This window comes from Pelobates fuscus, chromosome 3, assembly GCF_036172605.1.
Source record: "Pelobates fuscus isolate aPelFus1 chromosome 3, aPelFus1.pri, whole genome shotgun sequence".
NCBI classification, from domain to species: domain Eukaryota; kingdom Metazoa; phylum Chordata; class Amphibia; order Anura; family Pelobatidae; genus Pelobates; species Pelobates fuscus.
The window spans coordinates 377,250,473-377,276,344 of NC_086319.1; the positions used below are offsets into that span (position 1 = coordinate 377,250,473).

General features: G+C 43.0%; 1 protein-coding gene across 3 annotated transcripts in view; it reads right to left on the bottom strand.

The window, feature by feature from the left end:
* Positions 1–516: 516 nt before the first annotated feature.
* Positions 517–25,872, bottom strand: part of SLC44A2 (solute carrier family 44 member 2 (CTL2 blood group)) — a 63,958-nt gene continuing 38,602 nt past the window's right edge. For 2 of the 3 annotated variants that reach the window (XM_063449486.1, XM_063449488.1), the window contains exons 4-22: positions 23,015–23,099; positions 22,834–22,918; positions 19,077–19,193; positions 17,655–17,715; positions 15,764–15,890; positions 14,885–14,968; positions 13,295–13,407; positions 13,064–13,195; positions 12,146–12,245; positions 10,927–11,019; positions 10,410–10,494; positions 7,111–7,373; positions 6,922–7,016; positions 6,404–6,507; positions 4,856–4,929; positions 4,651–4,721; positions 3,629–3,717; positions 2,281–2,365; positions 1,262–1,964 (exon numbers count right to left, since the gene is read on the bottom strand). In XM_063449486.1, the coding sequence (XP_063305556.1) occupies positions 1,843–1,964; positions 2,281–2,365; positions 3,629–3,717; positions 4,651–4,721; positions 4,856–4,929; positions 6,404–6,507; positions 6,922–7,016; positions 7,111–7,373; positions 10,410–10,494; positions 10,927–11,019; positions 12,146–12,245; positions 13,064–13,195; positions 13,295–13,407; positions 14,885–14,968; positions 15,764–15,890; positions 17,655–17,715; positions 19,077–19,193; positions 22,834–22,918; positions 23,015–23,099 (1,985 nt within the window). In that variant the 3' untranslated portion in view covers positions 1,262–1,842. Of the gene's footprint in view, positions 1,965–2,280; positions 2,366–3,628; positions 3,718–4,650; positions 4,722–4,855; positions 4,930–6,403; positions 6,508–6,921; positions 7,017–7,110; positions 7,374–10,409; positions 10,495–10,926; positions 11,020–12,145; positions 12,246–13,063; positions 13,196–13,294; positions 13,408–14,884; positions 14,969–15,763; positions 15,891–17,654; positions 17,716–19,076; positions 19,194–22,833; positions 22,919–23,014; positions 23,100–25,872 lie in introns of all 3 variants that reach the window. The other variant, XM_063449489.1, reaches the window with a different exon arrangement.

The window sequence follows — 25,872 nt, forward strand, 5'->3', positions numbered from 1 at the left end:
TCTGGAAAATTTCATGACCACAGTTTTGTGATACAACAGGACTCCATGCAATACATTATGGTTTCGCTCCAGCAATTTTCAGTCCTGGACTACACGTTATTACGGTCTGCAAGCCAGCAACCCAACGCTGCATAATATTTACTTTCATATAAAGAAAAGCCAAACGGCTCATCCACGTGGCTGGGGCTCAAGGGAGATTTTCCAACTAGCTGATGAGACAATCTTACAGTATATTCCGAACTTGGAAAACACGGTAAAAGAGGCACTCCAGATTCCACTACGGATTAAAAACCCAGGAAGTTTAAGAATGACTTTTTATTCTACTTTAGTTTCCTAAAGTCTCAGAGCGGCCTAGCAAAAGGTAACACCTGTACGGCAGCTGGGCTATTAAATAATTTGGCAGAGAAAAAACTGTGGAAAGTTGAATAGATTAACTGCCTAGAGAGTTCAAGTTCAAACACATTTAAGAAAAATTTTCTTCGTATGTGGATTATTAGATACACCGAGAAGAAAATATACAAAAAAAAATCTGCGTTTATTATTTTTTGCTTCATTCAATACATTGATCGAGGGACAATTTTATACAAATACTTATTCGCCTAGTAACATTTGGTATTTTTCGTAAACATTTCAGCCTGTGTTATGTTTATATATACAGATACAAAAACGCACAAATCGTCATGCAAATATAAAAAAAAAAAAACAAAAACAGAAAATCTTCAATGGTAATAACTCTTGAAACATAGAATTAAACCTAGTCCAGTTAACATCACACAAGCTCTGTTATAAATACCTGTGCACCGATTGCTTATTGTAGACTTTCCAGGATCCACAAGAGGCATAACATTTGGTTAACGGATTTTATAAAAGCTGATTGGGTTTATAGACGAGAAAAGAGTATGCCTTGCGTGTGTGAACAATGTACACGTGTTACTGATGATTTAAAAAGGTATGTATGCTTAACATATATATGTAAATTATCACGTTGATCTGTAGGCACAGAGCAGCATGTGTACAAAAGGAATTCCATGTTCATACCGACACAAATACATATGGGTAATAAAGTGTACATACAAATGCAAGTCTAAAACCCGCTTCCATAAATAAAAGTGCATATACATGTGTATATACATACAGCCCTTAGAAATGTACACACACAAAGCAATATATCCATTACGGTCAGGCCTCATTCTCCTCTTCTAGTTGGTGCTGAAGGCAACAGGACACTAAGGTAACATAATGCAAGAACTATTTTTCGTCCGCACTTTTGTTCGTTTTGTTTAGGAGTTTCTGGAGATTCGGGGCCATGAAGTACGGTTTCTCGGTCGACCCATCGTTCCTTTCTAAGTCTTCCACTGCATGGGGTAGGACAAGTAGTGTGGAAGGAGGAAAAGGCAATGGAAGCGGATACAGAGAAAGAATAAGAGTGGAGTAAGATGTAAAAAAGGGGGGAGTAAAAAATACAAAAAGAGAGATGTTTAATTTAAAAACTGGGTCATGCAGTAGTTATAAGAAGGCACTAGTTGTTGGCAGGGTACATTGACAATGTTTTACGAAGGAGTATTAAAGAATAGATTCTTATATACAGAGGCTGTGAAGGCCTATGATAGACAGTATAATGCAGCACTATCTCCATAGTGTTTAGAATTTAATGCCATATAATGCACCGCACATTTGTGGCCAGGAGGCCATGTCTAGATGCCACCATTCCCAACACATGCTGATCATCTGAGATTGAGGTATAGAGAAGGGGACAGTGAATCTGGGAGAGTAGAGCAGATATTCTTCTGAAGTTCTTTCCTTTGCCCGTAAGAGTTTTATAGTTTGACCACCAGGCTTCCTTCAGCTCTCCGTCTCGCTGGATTTTAACGTTTCAGGGTTGTTTTTGAGCAGGATCTCTCGGAGTTCTGGAGACATGTAATAAGGTCTCTCCAAGGAGCCATCATTCCTCTCCAGATCTTCACCTTGGTTATGATCAGCCCCCCAAGGACGATCAACGTAAGATAGAAAAGGTGAGGGAAGCACGCAAGTCAGAAGGAAAGAGAAGCAGAAATATAGATAGAAGCAAAGTGATGAGCGAGAGGTTTAGGGATTTAAAAGAGAAATGAAAAACAAGAAAATAAGATTAGTATAGTAGAGACTATCACCATATTAAATCAGATTGAAACAGAAAGGTTAGGATTCAGTTAGACTGCAAGCTCTGCAACCAGTTCATCTACCCATCCACCCTAAATGACATCGATGTATATTATTTATTACCTGGATGTAACAAATACTTACAGAAACACAGGAAGAGTGTGTCTACACACATCGCATACACACTGAAAAAGCCGTGAGCGATTAGGTAGGATCCAATAACCACCGTCTGAGGAGAAGGAAGGAACAAGTTTAATCAGTTTTCATTAGTCAGTTTTTATCCACTATCGATGTCAACTTTTTCATTCTGGAAGGCATATAATAAAACGTTCCTTAACAGGTGATATTTGCAACTGGCTCACAACAGACCAATTATATCAAGTGTTAGGAGTGTTGGATGTTCGTGTTTGAAGACAAAAATCAGTTTACAATTCAATGTTCCATAAACACTAGCTGTACATGTGTTAATAGTGACTACAAAAATAAAATAAAATAAAAAAAAAAAAACTTAATTTTCAGCTGCCAAATTTCAATGTTAAATCAATCCTTACCGTTACAAACCTCACTGAATTTTATGAAAGATTATGATTTACGTGCTAAGGTAACCTGTTTCCATTGTAAAACCTCCTATCCTGGCATCTTTTGGGTCTCGGATTAAAGGATTTTTTTTCCCATCAGAGAAAATGTTTTAAAGGCTAGAGAGTGCAGTGTCCCTGTCTGTCCAAGCCTGCATTGTAAAATCTTGCCAATATTTAGGAACGGCAATGTTTACATTGCAGGTTTAATATATTGAGAATATGTTTTTTTAGCATTTATTTAGCACCAACACAGGGACATACACCTAGCTAGGTCTCAGGACACTATAGTGTTAGGAATCTATGTTTATATTCCTAATGCAATAGCGTTCCTTTAAAAATACATATCTATTGATATACTTGTATAGATAGATGGTATAGAGATAACTTTGTGTAAACTCCTTTTGTTGACAAAGTCTGACTTTTTATCTATTTCAAAGTCATGCAAGGTTTCTGTCAATTTTATTTGTATGTACAAATATATACATGTTTATTTTTCTCCTAATTCCCTATGAATGTTGTGTTATTGTGTAGGAATATTTTTACTCCATTTAACCCCTTAAGGACACATGACATGTATGACATGTCATGATTCCCTTTTATTCCAGAAGTTTGGTCCTTAAGGGGTTAAATAATGTGAGGGGGAAAAAAAATCCACAAAATAACCAGCAGACAGAAAAATGAATTTCAAATTAGCAGATTATTATCTCTGGGAAATGGTCAATAGAACAAGCCTACATGAAGGCCTTGAATCGCTTTAAATGGTCACACCAAAGATCAAGCTAAAATTCCAGACATTTTCACCGGCTTCAAGTGTCATGGCGAGTGCTCATAAATACACAAGCATTACTGCTGCATGCTGGAACACATAATATAAACAGAGGATTGTGGGAAAAGGTCATTGTGATCCAACTCACCAGGATTGGAACCCAGTAATAATTGAGAGTTGGCGCCGTGTCCTGCACGATGCGGATCCGATGGGTAAAGAAGAAGAAGGCAAGAATACCTGCAAAACATTGACACCAAGTGAATCTTAACCATATGAGAGAGATTAATTTCAACAGCTAGCACAACAGTTCTAATGTTTAATGGGTTAAATAGTAAATCCCACTGGGGAGCACAGTGACCTGTTCAATGGGTTAAAAGTAGAATTGGATATTAGATGCATGGCATTACACTAAAGAGACTATATTTTTATTGCACCGCTTATATATACCTTGCTACATGCGGTTTTGTAATGGTGGAATGTTTAATAAAAAAAGATTGACAAAAAAAAAATGAAAATTAAAATTATCTACACTCAAAACAACAACTTCATCCCATCACCTGCACCCAAAGCAACAATTCAGGAGTACAGCAGCTGGGGCTCAACTTTGCGGTTAATCCATTTGAAAGAGGGTTAACACATTAAAAGGACACTCCAGAACCCTAAACCACTTTAGTTGGCTGAAAAGCTTTATTAGAGAATAGTGTGTCCTATTTTTTCATTTTGCAAAAAGTGCAGATTTCAGTAGAAATTGACACTTTTATAAATTAACCTGGTTACACCCCCTGGCTTTCAATCAGACAACAGGTAATGTTACTTCCTGGATTGTTTAGCTCAGTGAAGCTTAACTCATGAGGCAGCAAATGAACAAAGCACCATCTCTGCAAAGGCAGCAGGCAAAAGATCTGCAGCTTTTGCAAGTATTTTTGGATATACCCCCAATAAAAAAAAGCATAATTAAAAGCATGAAAGTTTTCATTTGGGGTACAGCTACTAAATGCCGTTTTTAAAAATGTATTTTGCATTTGGGAAGTGGAGTGTCCCTTTAAGGTAAAAAGTGTCAGGGACTCCAGCCCCCAAAACAATCTTAATGGCATCGTGCTGAGTGTACAGAGTACCTTTAATATGGTGCAATAAACCCAGTGAGACACGACAGGAGACTTTCATTCTTACCCACGCAACCTACTATCAGAAGTTTCCCGAGGAAAAGCAGGAAATCTGTGACTTTATCCAGGACGGCCACGCTGTGGACGGAGAGAGAGACCGGGTTACTCCAGGAGGATTTACACAGTTCAGAACATCTGAGGCAGGTTTGGGCTCCCAAGCAAACTGTGCACCCTTGATGCCATAGCAGTATGCCCTCTCTGAGCTTACTTACCGAATTATGTTCCTCATGAGCAAGAAGAAGGCATTTCGAGCTGATGTGCAGAAGTTGGTGCCATATATTGCTATCTGTAAAAGATACAGCATTTGTCACAGATCCTGCGGTCTTTCTATTGGTAGGATTTTAGGGTCCACCGCCACACCTTTACTCTACCCCACATAATGCCGCTTACATTAAATGGATCACATACATTATCTGACACTCCCCACATCCTGTCCCATACATTATCTGACACTCCCCAGGTCCTCTCCCATACATTATCTGACACTCCCCACATCCTGTCCCATACATTATCTGATACTCCCCAGGTCCTGTCCCACACATTATCTGATACTCCCCACGTCCTCTCCCATACATTATCTGATACTCCCCACGTCCTGTCCCATACATTATCTGATACACCCCACGTCCTGTCCCATACATTATCTGATACACCCCACGTCCTGTCCCATACATTATCTGATACACCCCACGTCCTCTCCCATACATTATCTGATACTCCCCACGTCCTGTCCCATACATTATCTGATACACCCCACGTCCTGTCCCATACATTATCTGATACTCCCCACGTCCTGTCCCATACATTATCTGATACTCCCCACGTCCTGTCCCATACATTATCTGATACACCCCACGTCCTGTCCCATACATTATCTGATACTCCCCACGTCCTGTCCCATACATTATCTGACACTCCCCACATCCTGTCCCATACATTATCTGATACTCCCCAGGTCCTCTCCCATACATTATCTGATACTCCCCACGTCCTGTCCCATACATTATCTGATACTCCCCACGTCCTGTCCCATACATTATCTGATACTCCCCACGTCCTGTCCCATACATTATCTGATACATCCCACGTCCTGTCCCATACATTATCTGATACACCCCACGTCCTGTCCCATACATTATCTGATACACCCCACGTCCTGTCCCATACATTATCTGATACACCCCACGTCCTGTCCCATACATTATCTGATACACCCCACGTCCTGTCCCATACATTATCTGATACACCCCACGTCCTGTCCCATACATTATCTGATACACCCCACGTCCTGTCCCATACATTATCTGATACACCCCACGTCCTGTCCCATACATTATCTGATACTCCCCACGTCCTGTCCCATACATTATCTGATACTCCCGACGTCCTGTCCCATACATTATCTGATACTCCCCACGTCCTGTCCCATACATTATCTGATACCCCCACGTCCTGTCCCATACATTATCTGATACTCCCGACGTCCTGTCCCATACATTATCTGATACTCCCCACGTCCTCTCCCATACATTATCTGATACTCCCCACGTCCTGTCCCATACATTATCTGATACTCCCCACGTCCTGTCCCATACATTATCTGATACTCCCCACGTCCTGTCCCATACATTATCTGATACTCCCCACGTCCTGTCCCATACATTATCTGATACTCCCCACGTCCTGTCCCATACATTATCTGATACTCCCCACGTCCTGTCCCATACATTATCTGATAATAATGTCTTTCTGGTGCTTACCATGATATATGCATTACGATTTAGAAACTTGATAAACTTCTCCAGACACCAGAAGCAGCATTTCAAGCAGCAAAGGAGGAAGCGTGCACATTTATTCTCTGCCCCTAGAGGGAAAGAAGGGAGATAAGAGTATTCAATTATTCAATACCTGGCATGAACTTGATGAACTTGTGCTCTGCTAGGTTTTTATTAAGATCCTGGAGAGAGCAAGCAGCACGCTGTTCAAGGGTAGAGAGGAGTGGACATAGCAGAGAGAAAACTATGTGGTTTCTACATTATTCTACTACTCATTACTACCATAAATTATATATGTTGTAGTGGTGATGGTGCAGGGAGAGTCTTTGGGTGTTCCACCATGATTTTGACAAAACAACATTGCTCTTCCAGCAACCAAAGCTCAGGCCCTTGGTTGTCACTCAAACAATGACTTGTCCACCATCACCAAACCTGTCCAACCTTGGAAAGCAATGACGGTTGGAAAGTGATGGGATAACCTGCCTCATTCAAAGCGGTCTTACCTTTGAGTTTGTGATCCAGATATTCCAGCATGATTCGTATTAACTGCACTATGGCGAGAATAAGAGATCCAAATGCCAAAGATCCTGTATGGTACCTGCAGCAACAAAGCATCACAGGAAATGCGGTGAGTTCGTTTACGGTGTACCCACCCAATAGGATGATCTACATTATGGTCAGGACCATCTTACCTCAGTGCCCGGCCCAGAGAAGAGAAGATAGGGAAAGCTGGCATGTCATCCGGCTTCTTAAACGCCCAGTAATAGGAGGCAAACGCCCCAGCAAGTGTTACTTGCCCCAGTGCTATGACAAAGTTTGCCAACCAAAGGAACATGAAAGCATTGTAGATTTGAAAGACTATAAGGTATTTGTGGTAATAGGTTTCTCCTCCGTAGAAGGCAAACTGGCACCTGGCATCTGGACACAGGCGAGTGACATTGGTGGAGTTAAACGTCTGAGGAAAAATATAATTATTAAAGAATAGACTTAGACATAAAACCATGACAATCTAATTTCAAATTGGAAATATTGAGGAGGTGGGGGAACCACGTACACAATATACAGGAGTCAAAATCCATTTCAGCTCCACAACTTGAAGTGGCACCGTCACGCCAAACTTATCTTTCTCCTATTGCTTCCTCTTCTCTTACCCTCTCAGAATCTGTTCTTATTTTCTCAATTTCTGATCTAGTTTTCTTTAAAACGTAAATAAGTAGGGACTACTTTGTCTTATGTCTTTTTCCTACGCCTGACATTCTCTGACCAAAGGAGGAGCTTAATTCAGCTACATCTCCTGTATCAAAGAAAGTATTCCCAGAATACTCACCCTCCTCCTAGACACAGGAAATGGAGCCGACTTAAACTCCTTCTTTGGTCAGAGAATGTCAGGCTTAAGAAAAAGACATAAGACAAAGTAGTCCCTACTTTATCTTACATTTTAAAGAAATCTAGATCAGAAATGAAGAAAAGAAGAACAGATTCTGAGAGAGGGAGAGAAGAGGAAGCAATAGGAGAGGCAAGTTTGGCGTGACAGTGCAGCTCTAGCCATTAGGGGGTAACAAATTGAATCTCCTTGATGGCCAACTGTTTATTGGAAGTTTTTTTTATAAAGTTCACAGAGTACTTTGTGTCCACATGTTTTTACATTCCTGCAATTTTGACTCCGCAACAAAATGTAAAATACAGTTAAAATAAATACAATAGACAAGTGTTGTGCTCTACAAAGGAATGTAGCTATTTTTGTTGGGTTGACAAAGCAGCTTTCCATGTACTGAGCAAAAAACAAAAAACAAAACACAAACACAGTCTTAAAATATAGTGAACCACTTGAACAGAGTATAGAAACAGTGAGATAATATTCCCTACAAAACCAATTTTACCCTAAATTCTGTTTCAGAGTCTCAACACTGAATTCACATTCAGATTTGTGATCCACAAAGGGTTGTTTACCCCTTAGCATGCACAAACCTAGGAACTGTACAGCTTTGCCCCAATAGCTCTTATGTAGGCAGTGGATTGCTTGGTTTCTGCGGCTTAACACTGGTGTGGTGGCAGTGGCGCCCGGTTCTGGGCGAGGGCAGGCCGTGGCGCCCGGTTCTGGGCGAGGGCAGGCCGTGGCGCCCGGTTCTGGGCGAGGGCAGGCCGTGGCGCCCGGTTCTGGGCGAGGGCAGGCCGTGGCGCCCGGTTCTGGGCGAGGGCAGGCCGTGGCGCCCGGTTCTGGGCGAGGGCAGGCCGTGGCGCCCGGTTCTGGGCGAGGGCAGGCCGTGGCGCCCGGTTCTGGACAAGGGCAGGCCGTGGCGCCCGGTTCTGGACAAGGGCAGGCCGTGGCGCCCGGTTCTGGACAAGGGCAGGCCGTGGCGCCCGGTTCTGGACAAGGGCAGGCCGTGGCGCCCGGTTCTGGACAAGGGCAGGCCGTGGCGCCCGGTTCTGGACAAGGGCAGGCCGTGGCGCCCGGTTCTGGACAAGGGCAGGCCGTGGCGCCCGGTTCTGGACAAGGGCAGGCCGTGGCGCCCGGTTCTGGACAAGGGCAGGCCGTGGCGCCCGGTTCTGGACAAGGGCAGGCCGTGGCGCCCGGTTCTGGACAAGGGCAGGCCGTGGCGCCCGGTTCTGGACAAGGGCAGGCCGTGGCGCCCGGTTCTGGACAAGGGCAGGCCGTGGCGCCCGGTTCTGGACAAGGGCAGGCCGTGGCGCCCGGTTCTGGACAAGGGCAGGCCGTGGCGCCCGGTTCTGGACAAGGGCAGGCCGTGGCGCCCGGTTCTGGACAAGGGCAGGCCGTGGCGCCCGGTTCTGGACAAGGGCAGGCCGTGGCGCCCGGTTCTGGACAAGGGCAGGCCGTGGCGCCCGGTTCTGGACAAGGGCAGGCCGTGGCGCCCGGTTCTGGACAAGGGCAGGCCGTGGCGCCCGGTTCTGGACAAGGGCAGGCCGTGGCGCCCGGTTCTGGACAAGGGCAGGCCGTGGCGCCCGGTTCTGGACAAGGGCAGGCCGTGGCGCCCGGTTCTGGACAAGGGCAGGCCGTGGCGCCCGGTTCTGGACAAGGGCAGGCCGTGGCGCCCGGTTCTGGACAAGGGCAGGCCGTGGCGCCCGGTTCTGGACAAGGGCAGGCCGTGGCGCCCGGTTCTGGACAAGGGCAGGCCGTGGCGCCCGGTTCTGGACAAGGGCAGGCCGTGGCGCCCGGTTCTGGACAAGGGCAGGCCGTGGCGCCCGGTTCTGGACAAGGGCAGGCCGTGGCGCCCGGTTCTGGACAAGGGCAGGCCGTGGCGCCCGGTTCTGGACAAGGGCAGGCCGTGGCGCCCGGTTCTGGACAAGGGCAGGCCGTGGCGCCCGGTTCTGGACAAGGGCAGGCCGTGGCGCCCGGTTCTGGACAAGGGCAGGCCGTGGCGCCCGGTTCTGGACAAGGGCAGGCCGTGGCGCCCGGTTCTGGACAAGGGCAGGCCGTGGCGCCCGGTTCTGGACAAGGGCAGGCCGTGGCGCCCGGTTCTGGACAAGGGCAGGCCGTGGCGCCCGGTTCTGGACAAGGGCAGGCCGTGGCGCCCGGTTCTGGACAAGGGCAGGCCGTGGCGCCCGGTTCTGGACAAGGGCAGGCCGTGGCGCCCGGTTCTGGACAAGGGCAGGCCGTGGCGCCCGGTTCTGGACAAGGGCAGGCCGTGGTGCCCGGTTCTGGACAAGGGCAGGCCGTGGTGCCCGGTTCTGGACAAGGGCAGGCCGTGGTGCCCGGTTCTGGACAAGGGCAGGCCGTGGTGTCTGGTTCTGGTGGAGATGGTGTATGTAGAGATGTTGGTTCTGTAGCAAAGTTAGTTATTGTTTATTGTCCAGTTGCACCCCCAAAGAGTGACTGGCCCTTTTATTGCTATTCCTGTCCACTATTCCCACACGCTTTCCTCCCTGTAGAGGTGTGGGAGTCATTAACTGATAAATACTCAGATACGGCAAAGTACCTAAATACCCCCTGTAACATTTAAAAAGCATTATATATGAACTCCTAGGGACTTACCTCTGGGTTGCAGATATTGCCAGAATCATCACATTGTGTTTGGTTAAACACTTTATAAACTGCGTCATTGGAGGTAGAAAGAAAGCTGAGGAGTGGTTAAGGATTCGTCACTAAATAGGTTAAGAAGAAGAGTGTATAAGGTGTTTTAGTGCAATTGCTGTCTGATGCCTTGTCCTGGTACTTACCCACTATTCTCCTATAACATGCATGCATTTAAAATGTGTATTTTTATTTTGCACTTTTTTGTAAAAATTATAAAAGGGCACACTTCACACATGAGTTTTTCTTTAAGTGTGTGGAGTGTCCCTTTACGTATTAGGAATGGTAAGTCCCTAGTAGGAGACAGACAGCTTTATCAAGATCATTATGCAGTCAGGGGAACCGCTGTGGGTGATGGAAGGATAGGTGTATTGTGGGATGCAGTCAGGTAGTACGAGGTGGAAAAGCGGTTTGGGATAAAGGAAGTACTGTTGAGTGTCAGAAGGTACACTGTGAGCGGTGAGTACTAAAAGGATACACAGCTGTGATGGCCCAGTACGCGATGCACAGACATACAAGTAAGAACGTAAATAGAGGGAACACCAGTGAGGACATCACATGCCCAACGGCCCTGAGGAAAGAAGAGGATACAGGTTACAAACAGAGAGATAGTCGCAGTAATGAAGAGGCAGGAAATGGAAACAGAGAAAGTGACTACGAGCGTGAGAATGAGGGCAAGACAGAGGTGCACGAGTATAGTACAACAAATACAAAAGAGTGAAGGACAGAGAGGCCATGAGAAATGGAAAAGCTACAGAGACCACATGCAAGTGAGACACAAAGCAAAACAGAGGCAGATAAGAGGATGTGAATGACAACTCGAAAGAGGAAGCTAGGGAGCAAAAATAACATAACAAAAACATTTATTTCTAATAAAAATATGAATCATCCCAGAAGAACTAACAAATACACTGAATTACAGTTTATTTAAAAATACATTTTAAAATTAACATATTCTGTGACTGCACAAGAATTTTTAACTATATCACACTTTTCTAATAAGTGTTCTATGCAAGAATGGTCATTAGATACGGTTACTGTAGTAAGGATTGTTGAGAATGTAAAGTGAGTTTGATACTTAAGGCCAAAATGGATAAATGCTCCACGTCAGCTAGGCATCTAGTTCAGATAGTTTGGCTTTAAATCCATTTGAAATTCACTATGAATTACTGACAAAACTCACTATAGTGCATGTCTCGGGAAGATAGACCGTCAAAGAGTGAGAGTCATATAAGGCCAAACAGTGAGAAAGACAGAGTAGACCAGGGGTAGGCAACCTTCGGCACTCCAGATGTTGTGGACTACATTCCCCATAATACTCTTACAAAGCATGATGGTAGGTGTAGTCCAAAACATCTGCAGTGCCGAAGGTTCCCTATGCCTGGAGTAGACAGACAGTCACAGAGCGAGAGTAAGATGAGGTCATAGAGACAGGCACAAAGCAAGAGTCAGATAAGGACAGAGCTAAGTATAGAGTAAGAGTCTAGGTCAGAGAAACCAGCATAGAAAGACGGTCAAAGAATAGTATATGAGAGAGAGGGTGCGGTAAGGTCCGAGACCTCCGAGGAAAAATCAGATCAATTAATTTCCTGGACTTTCCACCATGTTCATTGTTGCCATGGTAATGCTGGTTTCTTAGAAGGATCATCATAATCTCAGCATTCCAGTAGCAATCAATACAACATGGCTTCCCTCACCTGCTGGCCTCCTTTATAAGAGCAATGGCGATCATGATCCTCTTCCTCAGGAATATGAGCAGGAGAATTACGATGACTTCCATAATACAGAGGATGATCACTGTAGGCAAAAGGAGATTGTGTGAGCCTTGGTGAAATAATTGGACGTACAGCTAAATCCAAACAGCAAGATGACTTGACACCGTGTGATTAAGCAGTGCTGGCGAGCGTCTAACAGGACAGAGCAGGCTACTCCATTCCCTTTACCACACACCCAGAGATAGCGTGGCATACGGGCAATAAATAACTCTTTAAACATGGCAGCATCTCTCACTTAGAGCCCAGCTGGCTATGGTCTGTGAACTGTTCCATACAGCACAGCCACACGCAGGAATGCATTTTACACTTCTAAATGCTCAGTTACAATAGATGCTGTCACTTGAACAAGTCATTGGCCTGGTGTTAAACTTTAAAAATGAGATTGTTAAAAAGCCTTGCAGGATTAATAATCCGTTTACTATCTTGCTGGCCCACCATATCAATTTTAATCTCCATTATTTCAGTGTTGGTGCCATCCCCTGCATCAAATTTATTTTGTTACAGAAGGAGCAGCAATAGACGTTCAAATATTCCACCCTACATCATTACAATCATGGGAAACATGTGATGTCCGTTCTCTGCTCACATGAACAAACCACAACCATATATACAAAGAACAGTAGCTGCTTCAGTGTTGATATCATGTTACGTAAACACTATACCACAACATAAACACAAAATTACAGATACGGCACTCGCACGCACTCTGCATCACATTATCTATACACAGCACAGGTTTGGCACCAGCATCTACAGCATCAACTTTCTCTTCCTACCAGGTAGATCATGGTTCCAGCTTCCTCCCACACAATTACAATGAAGAAATGCACAACAACTTACTGAATGCCAACCATGTCTGGCGTAAGTGCAAGTACACACGAAGGTCCATCTGTAAGCCGATATCGGTGATCGTGACATCTGACCCCGACTCTCCCTTCAGTCGCGCATATTCCATGTAGCAGTGAAAGATTCCTGTGTACGGGAAAGCAGAGAATATAATAACATTATATGACAGAATGGTGTCTGAAGTGGGATCTGGTGAAACTAGAGGTAAATCATAGATATACGTACCATAGCCCATCACAGCAATCAGCATTATAATCATCACCCAGATCATAATACCAGCCAGGAACCTCAGTAAGACCACAAATATCAAACTGATCACCATGGCAATTACAAGACCTCTGTGGAACAGAATAAACATGTTATTTGCATAGTTACATAGCTGAAAAGAGACTCGCGTCCATCAAGTTCAGCCTTCCTCACATTTGTTTTTTTGCTAATGATCCAAAAGAAGGCAAAAAACACAGTCTGAAGCACTTCCAATTTTGCAACAAACTAGGAAAAAAATCCTTCCTGACCCCAAAATGGCAGTCATGTATCTCCTTGGATCAAGCAGCTATTATCCCACTAATTAGGAGTTATATCCCTGTATGCTATGTTTTTGGAAGTGTTTATCCAATTGCTGTTTAAACATCTGTAAGGACTCTGATAAAACCACCTCTTCAGGCTGAGAATTCCATATCCTTATAGTTCTTACTGTAAAAAAAACCTTTTCTTTGCCTTCGATGAAATCTCTTTTCTTCCTAAATGTGTGACCCTGTGTCCTATGTATAGCCCTGTTTATGAATAGATTTACAGATAATGATTTGTACTGGCCCCGAATATATTTGTATAATGTTATCATATCCCCTCTGAGGCGCCATTTTTCCAAACTAAAGAGATTTAAATTTTTTAACCTTTCTTCGTAACTAAAATACTCCATTCCTTTTATCAATTTTGTAGCTCATCTCTGCACTTTTTCTAGTGCCATGATATCCTTCTTTAGAACAGGTGCCCAAAATTGCACAGCATATTCAAGGTGTGGTCTTACCAGCCATTTATAAAGAGTCAAAATTATATTTTCATCCCGAGAATTTATGCCCCTATTTATACATGACAAGACCTTACTGGCCTTAGCAACTGCAGATTGACATTGCATATTGCTGCCTAATTTGTTGTCGATAACAATTTCCAAATCCTTCTCGTGTGTGGTTGTTCCTAATTCACGACCATTTAGGGTGTAAGTTGCTTGTGCATTCTTGCCCCCGAAGTGCATAACTTTGCATTTCTCTACATTAAATTTCATCTGCCATTTTAGTGCCCAGTCCCCCAATCTATACAAATCCCTATGCAGCAAAGCAATATCCTGCTCACATTTTATTACTTTGAAAAGTTTTGTGTCATCAGCAAACACTACAACATGACTTTCAATGCCTATTGCAAGATCATTTATAAATATGTTAAATAGAAGAGGTCCCAAAACAGAACCCTGAGGGACACCACTTTGCACCTCTGTCCAGTTTGAAAATGTACCATTAATGACAACTCGTTGTACTCTATCCTTAAGCCAATGTTCTACCCAATAACAAGTATATTCATCTAGACCAATTTCTTTTAGTTTGAAGACTAACCTATTGTGAGGAACCGTATCAAATGCCTTGGCAAAATCCAAGTAGATTTTGATCAGATTTATATTCTGCTGAGTCCACTACATAACACTATCATATTTGTCTCTCCAGAATGTTCTCACTGCCCTCGCCAAACAAGCAAGCTGAGTGCCAACAACAGCTGAAGACACAAATGTTGTCCACAATGCCCCCACCATGATGAACCTCTTACATGATTATCCAGTACCACGATACTGTGTAGTCCTCAAATATCTTCATGGCCACCTGGCGAGCTTCTAACACTATATTGGCTTTTCTGCAGAGAAACAAAAAATCCAAAACTGTAGGACTCTCTTAAAAACGAGGCTTAGCAATAAAGATACATCACAAAAAAAATACAATCTAGAAAAACATGATTTTGTAGAACTATATATAGATTTGATTTTTTTTTTATAGAATGTTATGTAATACCAATTACCAAAACAAAAACACCAACAAGTGTCAGAAATCCTATTTAACACCCAAAAACTAGCACCTTCTCAATCTTTCAGACATTTGTCTCTTGGTCTATCTTGGTGTTTGGATGCTTGGTCACAAATTATTTACGACACATTCTGGTAGATCTTTTCTTTGATTTGTTTTTTTATTATAGTGTCCAATATTTACGATAGGTTCACAGTGTTTTAGTCTTGGCCATCTGCAAAATCCATACTTATTTCATTGAAAAAAAGTTTCCCAGGGAATTGATCAGTGAACAAATCAAGATAGTATATATGTATCTCCACAGCAAACAGTATGTACACCTACCAAATGTGTCCCTCTTTTTTAGAAGCTCCCTTATATGATATTGCCATGTTTCTCCTCTCGACCCCTTTGTTAATTAGGTTTTTTATTCTTTGGAATATGAGAATAAAAGGTGCAAATGTATCCCATACCATAGAAAGCAAAAATGCCAATTATTTAGATCATTATTGTTTAAGAGTATTCTAATAGCATTGTTATAGAATGCATCGATATATTGGCCCTGTTCGGTTGGAACAATGGTCGTTCTCAGTGTTATGTTGGATATTGAAGTTCTTTTCAGGTCTGGACCCTGGATTACGGTACTTACTTTGCACCTTCCACAAGATCGGTAATATTTCGCGATTTTTGATCTATCCCATCATCAAATGTAGTCGAGTTTCCGACCATCACAACCCCCTTTTTTAAATTAATTGCCGGGAAACATCTTCTGGTGACTGGAAATAAAATGCATGGCATTTAGTATGATGTAGTGAAAAGAAAACATACAAAATCACACTGGGGCAGGCCGACATGATGGGAGCACTTGCAGAGCAGGAAGAGGGGCTCCACCAGACCTCTGGAAAGGAATTCTAGCTTACACAGTGTTCTAAATTAACTCAGAGTCTGCATACTTAGCTAAAATTGTTCTGTCAAATAGTGAAAAATAGTGAACTACCTACGTTTAAATGTTAAAATGGCTTTATCATGGGCAATCCCCCCTGCCCCCCAAAAGTATTTTTCTTCTTGCCCCTTCATCCCAACCCCCGTCCTCCCACTACCTCGGGAAATAAAAGCTGGCCACGCATGCCCAGAAAGCCACAAGCTTTCACGAACAGAGTTTGCAAGACCAAAAAGATGACAGACTTGATGGAAATGTGAGTATTGTGGAAAAATAGGACTTCGCAGATAACAAAAAGAAGTGGAGCATTGATTTAACTCCACTCTTTGTCAAGAGTTGGAAAAATACATGAAAAGTAGAAGAAAAAAGAGTAGATTCGAAAAAAGGAAGAAAAGAGCTGTAGGTTTTGGGGGGAGGAGGGGGACACAGAGCCACTTTCAAAGGATACCCTGGGGACCAATATTACTTAATACATTTGATAGGTTTTTGCCTCATTAACATGCTATATTTTATGCATGCTCCAATCTTGCCTGCCTCTTTAGTCACACCCCCTGATACCAGAAAAAGACTTCCTTATCAAATGTATGTACACAGTTTAGCCATTCACAGTACTGAGTGATCTGAACCACAAAACAACTTAAATTAGAAGGAGAGGGCACCCAGAGAGACATATAGTGAGGATATCACTAACTGTTTGTAGTTTCTCTGACTGTCTGCAGCCAGGTTGTGAATTAAACGCCGCTCACTCAGTGCTTTTGGTGCTGAGACTTTGTGCATATCATATCTTTGATCATAAATTATTTCTGGCATCAGGGGGCATGGCTAAGGAGGCAGGCTTATGGAGCAGAATTCTGCAAAACCTTTTTTTTATTTTGTGCAAAAACTACATAAGATTTGAGCATACAAAAAATATACAGCAAATTAATGAGGCCAACATCTATTCCACACATTGATTTTGTATTAAGGCCCAGAGTGTCCTTTTAAAGTGTATTTCTCAAGCTTAAAAATGGACGTTCTACTACCCACATAAATAAATAAATCACTATTTAGTGCACAGACTCCTAAGGAACATACGCATGCATTTAATTATGCGTTTTGTATTGGGGGTATATGTAAAAACAGCTTACAAAACCTGAAGATCTCTTGTCTGCTGCCTTTGCAAACCTTCCCATTCTAACCCCGCCCAGCCTTTCTGTGACTGTCCAAACACTCAAGAGGCAGACAAATGCCCAGAGAACCTGCCTTCCAAAGACATATGCTTCACTGAGCTAAACAAACCAGGAAGTAACAGACTGGATTGTCTGATTGACAGCCAGGGTGTGTAGCAAGGCACATTTATAAAAGTGCCAGTTTCTATTGAAATGTGAACTTTTTGTAAAATGAAAAAAAAAAAAAAAAAAAAAGGGACACAAACTGTTTACACATAATGCTTCTCAGCAAGCTAAACTGCATGTGAGGAGTGAAAAAAAAATAAAAATATATTTTTCCTTCTTTCTTTTAGAGACTTTCCCAGATTATTTACGTTGGTGACTGAATAAGCTTAGAAAAGGATAGGGTGTCTGGGAATTATTTTATTACGACCTCATCCCACCACACTCACATGGCTTGCTTGGTGTAATCATGGCAGGACAATCTCGATCTCTCAACACCTCATTCAGACTCTGCAAATGAAGAAAAACATTTCAAAGCGCATAATGACAACAAAACGATTGGGAAACCAAAATACCAGTTTTAAAATAATGAATAACCGGATAGATTAACCAGTCTATTATTAACCCGTTTGCTGTAACAAAAAATGTCAAGAAGAGAATACGTTGTTTCACTGACACCACCACTATTTACCATACTGTACACAAGGCAGACAGAATGGATGTAGAACCAATCACAACGCTGCACTGATTATCACAGCGTCTTGTTCACCTCTTGTCCCGGTTATAGTCGATATGTAAATTACTTGTCAAATATCCCCATTTTAGAATTGTAAAGCGCTACGGCTTATGTTGGTGCTATAGAAATGATAATTTCAATGCAATTTGCGGTGTAAAGGAGTGATCATTAAGCAAACGCTACGTTCGTATTGGCTGTACTTTTTCGCCTATCGCAATAAATGGGAGACTGTCTTCCTGTCAGGCCTTTTTATAAACCCTCAGGCTATTTACAGCAATATTATATCCATCCCTTGGTCTTTTGCGGTAGTCGTTGGATAGACTATTCATCCCCTCTGTAGGCTTTCAAAATTAAAGTCACTTACTTCACTTTTAGCACAGATTATGCACAAATTAAAGGCATCAATACAACTTTACCTTAATGAAGCAGTTTTGGTGTATAGATCATGCCTCTGCAGTCTCTCTGCTCAATTCTCTCCATTTAGGAGTTAAATCACTTTGTTTACACAGCCGTAGTCACACCTCCTTGCATGTGACTTGCACAGCCTTCCCTAAACACTTCCTGTAAAGAGTCATCTAAAGTTTACACTTCCTTTATTGCACATTCTGTTTAATTTAGATCTCCTGCTCTGTTAATGCATTCTATACACTGCAGGAGTCTCCTATGTGTGATTAAAGTTCGATTTACAGAGCAGGAGGTTACATACTTGTAAAGCAAGTTAACATCGGACTTAAACTAAAACTTTTTTTTCAATGCAGGCTGTGTTTGAGCCAAAGCCAGGGGAGGTGTGACTAGGGCTGCATAAACAGAAACAAAGTGATTTAACTACAAAATGTCAGATAATTCAGCAGTGAGACTGGAGGGGCATGATATATACATAGAAACCAATTTATTAAGCTAAAACTATTTTGGTGTCCAAAGTATCCCTTTAAGAATAGGATCAGATAAACATTCTTGAAATACTCTGTATTCTGTTTATATAACCGTCTGCTAACAGGGATATGCCTCGGGCCGATTAATAAACCTCTAGATTTACATACAGATATGTGATACTGATAAGGAACATGCTGCACTGTATAATGATGCTCGGTATCTGTAGCGGATAAAGAACATGTTTTCAGGTTTCATTAGCTACCTTTGAAAAGTTATTGAATCCGGGTCTGCAGAACTGTTTGTAGTAATCAAAGTTTTGTTGAGTGGCGATAACAGAGTAGTAAGTGAGGAATCTGTCCGGACACTGGTCCACGCAAATCTGGAAGAGTAAAACATCATAAGCAAAATAATATATTATGTCATATAGTTGTAGACACATTTGGCCTATTACCCTTTTGGTGGGTCTGTGTCACCCTGTGCTGGGAGGGACAGACTCCATATCCCATAGCTCCCTCCTGTTTGTGTCACCCTGTGCTGGGAGGGACAGACTCCATATCCCATAGCTCCCTCCTGTCTGTGTCACCCTGTGCTGGGAGGGACAGGCTCCATGTCCCATAGCTCCCTCCTGTCTGTGTCACCCTGTGCTGGGAGGGACAGACTCCATATCCCATAGCTCCCTCCTGTCTGTGTCACCCTGTGCTGGGAGGGACAGACTCCATGTCCCATAGCTCCCTCCTGTCTGTGTCACCCTGTGCTGGGAAGGACAGACTCCATGTCCCATAGCTCCCTCCTGTCTGTGTCACCCTGTGCTGGGAGGGACAGACTCCGTGTCCCATAGCTACCTCCTGTCTGTGTCACCCTGTGCTGGGAGGGACAGACTTCATGTCCCATAGCTCCCTCCTGTCTGTGTCACCCTGTGCTGGGAAGGACAGACTCCATGTCCCATAGCTCCCTCCTGTCTGTGTCACCCTGTGCTGGGATAGACAGACTCCATGTCCCATAGCTCCCTCCTGTCTGTGTCACCCTGTGCTGGGAGGGACAGACTCCATGTCCCATAGCTACCTCCTGTCTGTGTTACCCTGTGCTGGGTGGGACAGACTCCATGTCCCATAGCTCCCTCCTGTCTGAGTCACCCTGTGCTGGGAGGGACAGACTCCATGTCCCATAGCTCCCTCCTGTCTGTGTCACCCTGTGCTGGGAGGGACAGACTCCATGTCCCATAGCTACCTCCTGTCTGTGTTACCCTGTGCTGGGTGGGACAGACTCCATGTCCCATAGCTCCCTCCTGTCTGTGTCACCCTGTGCTGGGAGGGACAGACTCCATGTCCCATAGCTACCTCCTGTCTATGTCACCCTGTGCTGGGAGGGACAGACTCCATGTCCCATAGCTCCCTCCTGTGTCACCCTGTGCTGGGAGGGACAGACTCCATGTCCCATAGCTCCCTCCTGTCTGTGTCACCGTGTGCTGGGAGGGACAGACTCCATGTCCCATAGCTCCCTCCTGTCTGTGTCACCCTGTGTTTGGAGGGACAGACTCCATGTCACATAGCTCCCTCCTGTCTGTGTCACCCTGTGCTGGGAGGGACAGACTCCATGTCCCATAGCTCCCTCCTGTCTGTGTCACTCTGTGCTGGGAGGGACAGACTCCATGTCCCATAGCTCCCTCCTGTCTGTGTCACCCTGTGCTGGGAGGGACAGACTCCATATCCCGTAGCTCCCTCCTGTCTGTGTCACTCTGTGCTGGGAGGGACAGACTCCATGTCCCATAGCTCCCTCCTGTCTGTGTCACACTGTGCTGGGAGAGACAGAATTCAGGTCCCATAGCTCCCTCCTGTCTCTGTACGGCAAGGTCCAGCTTATTTACACATTTATTCTAGAGCAGTGGTTCCCAAACTAGTCCAGGATTTAAGGATTGCCCAGTAGTTTCTAATGTATTTTCTTTTTCTAAAAACACCGTAGACAGAACTAGGTAATTCCAAAATCATGGACAGGTGGTGGTGTTTGAGGACTGGTTTGGGAACCACTGTTCTAGAGCCTTTCTATGTAATCCTCCTTCATGTGTCACAGGGGAGCCGGTTTACAATGTTGACATTTGCCCGGTCACCCCTGAGGCTGAGTATACTAGGAGTTCTGGTGAACAGCAGCTGGAGTGCTGGCAGAAACAAGTCTCTCCCATATTATGAGTTATTTGTCCTGTACTAATAAAATACAGTAAGTAGCCCCAGGCCTCAAATGTAATGTACATAAAGCAACAAAAGGTTTCAGTTCTCTACACAGGCCTCATTATGTCAGGTCTTGGAAGAGACGATAAATGGGTGGGGCAAGGAATGCACTCTCACATTCTGTAAATGGATTAAACGTAATAAGACAGGGAAAGCGTATTCACAGAGAGAAAAATATGACCACAAAGAAGGGAATCATCAATATTATATAATGCATGCACGCACATACACATACACACGCACACGCATACCAGTGAAGTGTTTATAGTGGGAAAATAGTGCCATCAATAGGTCCTGGATACATTGTAATATATACCACAAGAGCACATGGCATTTTGTGTAATACAGACCAACATGTTTTTTTTCCTTTTGTTTAATTTAGGGCCAGGACTACGGTTACTTTACTAATAGGACGGCACCGGCTTCCGGCTTGCATAAGTTTGGTGAGAGTTACTTTCCAGGGAAGCAGACACAATTTTGATATTTTGGTTTGTTTTCCGTCTTTCTTTCTCTCTTTTTTTCTTTCTTTCTTTTTCTTTCGTTCAGTCCATCACCCTCTGGTGATAATTTGATAACACGGTGTCCCTCCAGCTCCTCAACCGGCATATGTTTTGGAAGAGTGACTAATTAGTGGTGGGGCAGCTGTCGGGGGTTGTAACATGCACATCCTGTAGATAAACAGCCACACAATACCCTCTATACACACGCACACACACACACACTATACCCCGTATACACACACACACACTATACCCCGTATATATATATATATACACACACACACACACACCATATACACACACACTACCCCATATACACATACACACACACACACAATACACCCACAATATCCCGTATACACACACACAATACACCCACAATATCCCGTATACACACACACACACACACAATACACCATATACACACACACACACAATACACCATATACACACACACACACACACAAACACACACAATACCCCATATAGACATACACAATACCCCGTGTACACATAATCTCAATTTAAGCAGACAGGCATTCGCCACGCTGGGGATCGGAGTTTGGTCTTCACCCACAACAGTCACAGTCAAAATAAAGTCCACAAATCTGGATCCAATGCAGGGTCCTTTATTCAGCCTTACCAAGCTGGAGCGGACATGTTTCAATCTCTCCAAAGCTTGCTAAAGGACCCATGGGGTGGATGACGTGCAATATGCAGTGCCAGTCATCCTGTGTAGAGCGTCACTTGAGAACAGGATCTATCCAGGTATCTTTACATACAAGATACTAATGCTTGTAAAAATAAACTAATTTATTACCATCTGTGCAATTTGACACCACTCATGTTTTAAATTGTAGCAGTATCCTGACTGAGTGGAAGCTACATGTATCTAATGGTAGTGGTAGGTATAAGGCAGTAAGGCAATGAAGTCTGTAACGCTTGCATGCAGATATAATCAAACGTCTCAATCAATATGCTTCTATCTGAATTTGAGTCTAGGATTGTGCGCCAAGTTCCAACACACAGGGTCCTCTCTACCTTTACACTGGCACAGTTCTGTAACTTGGAGGGATTTAAATGACCGTGTTGGCATCATTTCATTCATACACAATTCTCCTGTGCCAAGGAAAATCAAGTAGGTGGTAAACCGTATACGGCAGAAAAGGGTTTTGGCTTAATTTGCTTAGTATCCAACCACCACTAGAGATTTTGTCATTTTGTCAGTGACCCCTCTAGGGAGTAGGTGGCGGAACTCCTGGGACTGACATTCTGAGGGACGTGGGTAATTACTCACCTGTGTTGTCGGGCACTGGAATTGCAGGAGGACAAGGGGACTGGCGCACTTCATGATGTTAAAATAGAATAGGAAAGGTTTCTTCCTGCAAATAGGCACAAAGAGAGAGGTAAGAGCAGCAATGACTCTGCGATATCACCCGTCCTAATACACCCCAACTGTGTACCGAGCCGTTACTTACTCATTGGGGGTCCCGGCCTGACCACAGAACTGACCACGACTGTCAGTGGGGTAGATCACCTTGCGTGGATCTCCGTAGGTCCAGGCTGCAAGAAAAAGACGAGATTCCTTGGTCATCATAAGAATAAGAGGATCTGCATGGCTGAATCAAGTTGGGATCTATTTATAATTTTACAAAGTCTTTTGCCCTTTAAATACAAGTCCTCTTATTTATAACCACCAGTGACGTAAATACTACACTATATTTTGTTGTATTGTCTCTCATTTATCATATTGTTTCATCTAAAGCATCGACCACTTACTGATTTATGTATTTTTTTAATTGCGTAATCAAACACTGAATTTAGGGCAGGTTTGTTGAAATACAAAATTAAGAGAAAACTTTAATTTACATTATTTAAGTACGGTAATTGGGTCAGGCCCCTTGTCGTATGAGTAAATACATATATAAAATTAAAAGCTTTATAAACAACAAGCTAAAAAACTACACTAAGACAGAAAAATTTGAAAAAGGATATAAACTCAATTCCATGCCCAGGTGTGGTGATATATAAAGTTTCACAAGTGTGAAAAAAAACAAGCCTTAAAAAGAAAGCAGTATTTGCATAGAATTGTGGAAGTAAAAAGGTCTGCATTCTATACAGAGCAGCGAGCCATGTAAAGTGGCAGAAACTTAACCTAATTAAAATGCATTCAAAGCAATAAACCCATAATCTATAAACCAGACGGTAAATGGTTTGGAATTTGAAAACGGAATCGGAACATTTAGCGGGTTTGAAAAAAAATAAAAAAAACAAAACAGTTTAGCTATTATAACATTTTAGCAAACTAAAAGCCACATAGCAAAACTCAGACTAAAGTAGCCAAAATTCAGATTACCTACTAATCTGCGAGCTGAAATGGGATTGCAGAATTTAAAGGGGCACTATAGTCACCAAAACAACTTTAGCTTAATGAAGCAGTTTTTGTGTATAGATCATGCCCCTGGCTCACCGCTCAATTATCTGCCAGTTAGGAGTTAAATCAATTTGTTTCTGTTTACTGTATTTCACCCTAGCCAAACCACATCTAGCTGAAACTCACAGCCTTCATTGAAAAAAAAAAAAAAAGTTTTAATTTTTAATCAGATGTACACTTACTTTAAATGTTTTTATCTCCTACTCTGTAAATTGAACTTTAATTACATTTTTGAGGCTTCTGCTGAGCTAGCAAGCTATTAACCCCTTAAGGACCAAACTTCTGGAATAAAAGGGAATCATGACATGTCACACATGTCATGTGTCCTTAAGGGGTTAAGAGAGCAGGAGATAAGAAATCCTAAATAAACATACAATTCTTAAACATGCAAATGTTGCAATAAAGTAAGTGTAAACACTAGATGACTCTTTACAGGAAGTGTTTAGGGAGGCTGTGTAAATCACATATAGGGAGGTGTGACCAGGGCTGCACAAACAAAGTGATTTAACTCCTAAATGGCAGAGAGTTGAGCAGAGAGACTGCAAATGCATTATCTATACACCAAAACTGCTTCATTACTGTTGTTTTGGTTGCTTTTAATGACTTTGTTGGAGTAAAAAGTACCGTTTGTTTCCAACGGGTACTCCAACTTCCCCTAGCAAGCACAGTCTATTGGTTAATAGCTGCCCTGTAGCTAAAACACCCCGCTAACGAAAAGGGAGAGACTCAGGGGTGCAAAACCAGCCACATCGACACTTTACACTAGATCGGAACTTACCGGCCTGGGTGGCGATTAAATACCATATGTACAATAAGGGTGTTATTTGCACAAAGGGAAGCTGAGGGGAAGAGCTAACCAAGGATGTCTTGTTTGTAGGAGTTCCAATGTTTTGCGAGAGGGTTTTAGGGCTCCACTCTCCCAGTGCCCTGACTGGATGGTGGGAGAATGTTATTAGAGACAGTAAAGCAGGGGAGGGATTACTCTTGTTCTGTTAATCACCTCCTTGTAGGGTGAATACATATTTTATACAGTATAAATATGTTGTCCTATTCACAACAAAGCGACCAAGGGAGGGAGACTACTGGAGACACTCAGCTTGAGTACTGGAGCTCCGCCATACACATGTGCAAGCTTTTATTAATCTTGTAGTGTGAGTTTAAAAATAAATGATGGCCCAGCTGAAATAATCAGCTAAAACTGGTATTAGATGAGTCATGAAGGCAAGGAGTTTAGATTGCAGCTTACAGAGGAATTAGAGGTTATGTGATCAGTCTCACAGTTGTTTTATTAAAGGAACACTGAGCACCATAATAAAGTCATTTCAATTAGCCTTTTTTTTGTGAACTATTAGTATAACCTTATGATTTGAGTTCATTTTCTCTTTTTATACGAGGAATACGTACTTACACCAAGCAGAACATCCCGATAATCAAATAGAATGTTTGCGATTCATATTTAATTCAGCGCAGATTGAGGCCACACTCTATACAGACAATGATTGCCAACTCGTTAGATGTTTATTTGTCAAGCCTCTGGGATCTGCAAATACGTTATAGGAACATGTTACCCACTTCCTGTGTATCCAACTAGACCACGATTCATAGGAAACCCTACGTAAACAGACAAATCAAAACACTAAATCTAAGAAGAGCCCAAACGGCTCTCTGAATAAAATATACAACCTTGCTATTGACCACTCCACCTTGTTTGGTTAAAATCCAAGTACAAGTTTCCCTTTACCTTGATTACAAGCGGAAGCGCCTGGTTTTCACGTAACCTTTATACTGCAGTGAATTAGAGATGGAATTCACTCTGCGCCTGCTAGGTGACTCTCCTTTAATGTGTAATAGGAGGGGATGGGAAGATCTATACATGTATAACCAATAGTTGTCAGGCATCTT